Source organism: Myotis lucifugus, unplaced genomic scaffold, assembly GCF_000147115.1.
Source record: "Myotis lucifugus unplaced genomic scaffold, Myoluc2.0 scaffold_100, whole genome shotgun sequence".
NCBI lineage: Eukaryota > Metazoa > Chordata > Mammalia > Chiroptera > Vespertilionidae > Myotis > Myotis lucifugus.
In genome coordinates, this window is record NW_005871148.1 from 982,642 (window position 1) to 988,115 (window position 5,474).

General features: G+C 59.3%; 2 protein-coding genes across 2 annotated transcripts in view; one reads left to right on the plus strand and one right to left on the minus strand.

The window, feature by feature from the left end:
- Positions 1-286: 286 nt before the first annotated feature.
- Positions 287-3,752, minus strand: RND2 (Rho family GTPase 2). Its single transcript, XM_006109742.3, is given in 6 exon segments — positions 287-1,102; positions 1,314-1,448; positions 2,180-2,289; positions 3,055-3,142; positions 3,620-3,631; positions 3,633-3,752. Coding segments are annotated over 6 exon segments (690 nt in total). The 5' UTR covers positions 3,723-3,752; the 3' UTR covers positions 287-847.
- Positions 3,753-5,135: 1,383 nt separating this feature from the next.
- Positions 5,136-5,474, plus strand: part of LOC111826745 (synaptic vesicle membrane protein VAT-1 homolog) — a 607-nt gene continuing 268 nt past the window's right edge. Inside the window, exon 1 of the mRNA XM_023756969.1 lies at positions 5,136-5,468. Within this exon, the coding sequence (XP_023612737.1) occupies positions 5,230-5,468 (239 nt within the window). The 5' untranslated portion in view covers positions 5,136-5,229. The remainder of the gene's footprint in view (positions 5,469-5,474) is intronic.

The following is a 5,474-nucleotide window of genomic DNA, read 5'->3' on the forward strand; positions in this document are numbered from 1 at the left end:
ACTTCAGCTGGACCCCTCCCACTCGAGCAGGGGGCCCCAGCGGGGTTGAGTAATGAATTGCACATCAGTCCACTTTAAAACCCCCTAATGGCTTCAGGATTGTTTGGCTCATTAACTGAGATGAATATTCCCAAGATACCTCACTTCCCCACCTCTGGCTCCTAAAAGGACACTCCCCATCCAGCCCATGACTTCCTCTGCTTCTTCCCGAAGTCTAACTTTCCCTCCTGCTCCTGGAGATTGGTAGACTGGTATTTAGAGAGCCACAAAACTAAAGCCACAGCCGTTTTCCATGGACATGGGCTTTATTTGGGGACGGTTGGGGAAGCGAGGGAGGAGCTAGGACGGGTGGGTATAGGGGGGGAAGGGCTTCTTAACTTGCTTTTTAATTTAGTGCATGTTGCCTGGAGGTTAGGGTGAGTGAGCACAGCTGTAGAAGTGAGAGGAGAGGAAAAGGGAAGTTCATGGAATGGACACTTTCCTTAGGGAAGGAAGCCAGGACCAGGACATGGGGCCTGGGGGCAGGGAGGGAAGGCACTCTTCATATACTGAGACTCAACCAAGGTCACCGCTCGCTCGATGCCAGCTTCCCTCAACCCCCTGCCCCGTCCGAGCTCCCGAGCCAGATGCCTGCTCTGCTAGCTCCCTCAGCTTCCTATGGAGAGGAGGGGGTGAGAGTGTGGGGGATGATGGTACCCTCTGCCTCCAGGTCCCTTGCCCAGGAGAATTGCTCACTCAACCTGCCCTGAAGTTCCAGCCAGTCAGGGGGTCAGGAAGCCAGGGCGCAGGCAGGGGAACAGTTGTGCCCTTCACCACCCCTCCTGACGCTCTGCCCCTCCCCGGCTCCTCACATGAGGTTGCAACTCTTGGCTCGATCCTTGTGTATCTCGCCTTCGTTCCCATTCCCCCGGTCGGGCCTTCCTGCCAGCTGAGTGGATCGCTGCAGTCCCCGGCGTGAGTCAGTCCGGCGCAGCTGCCTGTGGCCACGGCCGAGGGAGGCCACTGTGGCCACGTGGAAGACATCCCTGACGCTGCGCTCAGAGGACCGGGAGGAGCACTCCACGTAGGACACGGCCCCCACCTGCTTGGCCAGCACAGTGCCCTGCGAGGATGGAGTGCATGAAGGAAGTTATGCATTTCAGCAAGGGGCAGGGAGGCAGAGGGCTGGGGGAGGGGAGGAGGTCAAGGGATCAGGCCGGAGGTTAGAGGCCAGGACAAGGGATGAACAAAATAGGGTGTTTTCAAATCGGAGACTGAGAGGGTCGGAAATGGGAGATCTAGGCAGGGATGAGGTCAAAGGCCAAGAGTCCCACCTGCTCATGTGTAACAGGGATCAGCCTCTGCTTGGACAGCTCCCTCAGCGTGGCCAGGTCGGTCCGCATGTCCAGCTTACAGCCAACCAGCACAACCTTGGCATTGGGGCAAAACTCCTGAGTCTCCCCTTGCCACTATTTGGGGAGAGAAAATAGAGTTGTGGATGGGGTAGAAGAAGGCACGTGGTGAACCGTGCTCCACACCAGAAGGCCCCCCCCCCCCCTTTATCACAGCATCAGAAACCAACACCCCTCTGGACGCTCCTGTGTGAGCAAGGAGGTGGGAATGGTGGGCTTGGGCTGAAAGCAGGGATGGGGTGTGGGAGAAGTGGAGGGAGGAGAGGGCTGAGGTGGGGCTGTAGGGTCTGTGCCCTGCGTCTAACATGAAGCTTCTGCCAGCCTGGAGCCTCCCCTTTCTGACCCCCTATCCTAAGTCTGTGTCTGGGAACAGACCAATCCCGCCCTCCCCGCCCCTCCCCCACCTGGGAACTGGGGCTGCCTTAGCTGACTTCTGGCCTTTCACCATAGGCTTTTCTCATGGAAATAGGGGCCTGGGGAGGAGACCACAGTGCTTTCCTGAGCTCCGAGAGCAGCATTCCCATCCAGTCCATCTGGGGTTCCCACGCCCAAGAAGACGGGGAGGGTGGCTACGGAATCTCTTGAGTACCTCTCCCTGCTCTCCCCCAGCACCCCCAGATGCCCTGCCCAGCTCTGAGGGTTGATTTCTAGGAAAGGAGTGGGGCTGGGGGGGAGGGGGAGGAGGAGGATGAGAGCTTCACACACTCTCCAGTTGATGGCTCATGTTGAATCAGAACCGTGGTTTCTGGTCCCCCTCAGTCTAACTTCCCGCTTCCCCAGGCTCCCACCTTCTTGAGGACACTGTCCAGTGTTTCTGGTCGGCTGATGTCGAAGCAGATGAGCACAGCGTCCGAATCAGGATAGGCGAGGGGCCGGACATTATCATAGTAAGAGGAACCTGAGAGAAGACAGAGGGGAGAGGGCAGACAAGGGTCCTGAGTGGGTGGAAGGCCTGGAAGGGAATGGGAGCCCTGAGGCTAGGATCGGGGACAGGAAGAGCCGTTATTAATCGCCATCCAGGAGCCTAGGTTTCTCCCAGGCGGGGACAGGCAGAGGGGAGGTTAGATGGCAGGAAACAGCTCCCCACTTCCCCAGGGGTTTCTCTGAAAGTAAGCATCCTTAATCTTTTCAGAGTCTGAGAAGCTCACGAAATCTCTGGACAGTCTCACAAAATTTTGCGTGTGCTTTCTGGGCCCTGACAGACATCTTCTAATGACCTCCAGGGGACCAGAGTAAAAATAAAACTCTCCTCCTTTTTGGAGAAGGGGGAGAGCTCTCCCATCCTCTTGGGACTTGATCTCAGATTTCCATAGCTCGGTCTAGAGAAGTCGTTCCCATACCCAAAGAAATTCTAAATGTCTTTCCTAAATCCAGTACAACCTCCTAAAAAAACATGTTCCCAAATAACAAACATTGCTTCTCAACTTTCCCAGAGAGGCATAATTCAGCGGAGGGGATTGGATACCGGGCATTTCTCCTTCAGGGCATGGTTTCTATGCATGTCTGCAAGCTCTGCCTCAGTTTCTCTGGCTTTAAGCAGAAGATTGGTTTTCCTTCCTCCTAGAATTAGGTGGATGGGCTGAGCGGAAGCCTAAAGGTCTAGCCGAGGGAGGGGTCCGGATGGGGGCCTTGGAAGTCAGGGTGACCCCAGGGAGTTGGCTACCTGAAGTGTCCCACATGTTGAGCTCAATGCGGCGCTTGTCTATCTCAAAGCTGGCGGTGTAGTTCTCAAACACGGTGGGGACATAACTCTGCAGACACGGATGGGTAAGATGTGATCCTCCAGTCCTCACTCCAGACAAATGCCCTCCTTACTCCCACACCCTGTCCAGCCCAGCCCCTGGACACAAGTTGGTTTGGTGTGGGGCAAAGGGGAGATCCTGAGAGCGGCTGCCTCAGGGAATCTCTGCTAGGCGCCCAGACCCCCTCCCAGCCCTCGCAGCCCCCAGTTCGTCCCCTCTCCGACGCCCAGGACCCCCGCCATCCCCTAGCACCCCTCCCGAGATCCTCTGCTTCCTCCAAACCCCAATCATCTCACCCTGATCCCCAGTTCCTCCCACCCCAATCCTCTGCAGTCCTTCCAGAGCTCCCAACACCCCCCCCCCCGTCCTCCATGCCTCTCTCTCGTCCCTGGTAACCCCAGTACCCATTTCTGCCCGTCCCCCGGGCTCCAGTCAACCCACCCCCCGCGACCTCAGCTCCCCCCTCCCAAGACACCGGCCCCTCACCCCGGGGTAGGCGTTCATTGGCGAACACCTGCAGCAACGCCGTCTTGCCGCACTCCGCGTCCCCCACCACCACGATCTTGCAGCGGCCGCTCTGCCCCTCCATGGTCCCGGCTACACGCCGGCCCCCCGCGGAGCCCCCCTCCCGGGCCCCGCTGCCGCCGCCCCCGCCGCTGCAGCTGCAGCCGCTCGGCGCCGCCGACACCGGCATCTCGCGGGCCCCGCGAAACCCCCACCCCAGGCCGCGGCCCCCCCCTCTGCCAGACCCCAACCGGCAGGCGCGCGCCCGACCCCGCCTCCTGCCTCCCGCCCGCGCAGCCGGGAGGCGGGGCCCCGGGGAGCTAGGCGGGACCCCGGGAAACCCGGCGAGAGAGCTGAGTTCTAGCGCGCTGTGTGGGGCGGGCCGATCCGGGCTTTTTGGCCGATTTGACTTTCTTGGGGCTGGGGCGGGCGGGCCTTGGGTGGGATCAGCACACGCACGAGGCTCGGGCCTTTTGCGTGCCCACGCGTGCACGCCGGTGTGCTACTGCGGACACGCGCGGGGGCAACCATCCACTTCCTGAACAGGAGGCGCGAGGTGGGGGGGAAGAAAGGAGACTTTAGGGTTCGGTCTGCCTCCTATATGCGGAGAGTCTTGGGGTTAGGAGGGTATGGACTCCATCACCCCCACCAGGAAAATGGTGACGTCATGGCTTTCTGTCCCCATGGCAACGGGAGGCCTAGTCTGGAGCTGTGGTGACTTAACGGCGGGCCTGGACTAGGTGAGAAGCAAGAATGAGTTTCTTCAGCCAAGCGCAGGGTGAAAAGTTTTGGGGGAGCTGCGTCCTCTGGTGGATACTTCGGGGAGACAGAGATGGGGAGCGAAGAAGAGGCAGATCAAATTGCCCAGAGTGACAGCCCTGCTGGAGCCAGACACAAACTCTAAAGTCATTTCAGGCTTGACCCGGAATCTAACAATAATCGAGCTTCTGTTTGGCCTTTGTATGACATCTTTTACTTTTGAAAAGCGCTCTTTACATCGAGGATACTCGATTTAATTTTATCGTTACCCCTTATCAAGCAGTATCTTACCGTTTTACAGAAGGGAAAATTGAAGCACAGAGCTTTAATAAACAAAATCAAGTGGAAAGTTTTTAAGACTCTATCTCCCTGCTCCAAGTTTGCCATTGATAGACCCCTCGGAATGGGTCACATAAGGGTAGAGTCCGAGTCTGAAGAACAATTTGGTTGGGTTCCGGTCCACAGGTGGCTAGCTCTCCAACTTTGAAGTCAGCTCAGATTTTGAGATCGTCCTTCAGACTGCTCCTTAACAAATATTTTAACTTGCGTAAGGTTGATGATGAACACACAAATTAAATCGCGATCTGCATGACCCCAAGAATTGCCCTCGCTCCGTCTGTCCGCAGAGGTGCCAGTCTCCAGTTTTCTCGCGCCCGCAGCACCCGCACTGTGGCCTTGGCCCTTTAAGGGGGCGCGCGAGGCCCCGCCCCTGGGCCGGCGCCCCGCCCCTTCTCCTCCGAGTCCACAGCCGCGGCTCGTCCGGACGCGCGCCCCGCCCTCCCCAGCTGTGCACCCTTAAGCCCAGCTGTGCGCGCACGTCGGGAGTCCCAGCCATGTCCGCCGAGAGAGAGGCAGCCGAGGTGGCCACCGTGGTGGCGGCGGCCGAGGCAGGGCCGGCAGAAGACGTCTCTTCGCAGCCCCCGAGCGCCGAAGCCATGGGCGACGCCCAGCCACCCGCGGCCTCCGAGGGGGCCGCCGCCGCCGCGCCGCCGCCGCTGCGCTGCCTGGTGCTCACCGGCTTCGGCGGCTACGACAAGCTGAAGCTGCAGAGCAGGCCGGGCCGCTCCCCCCGGCCCCC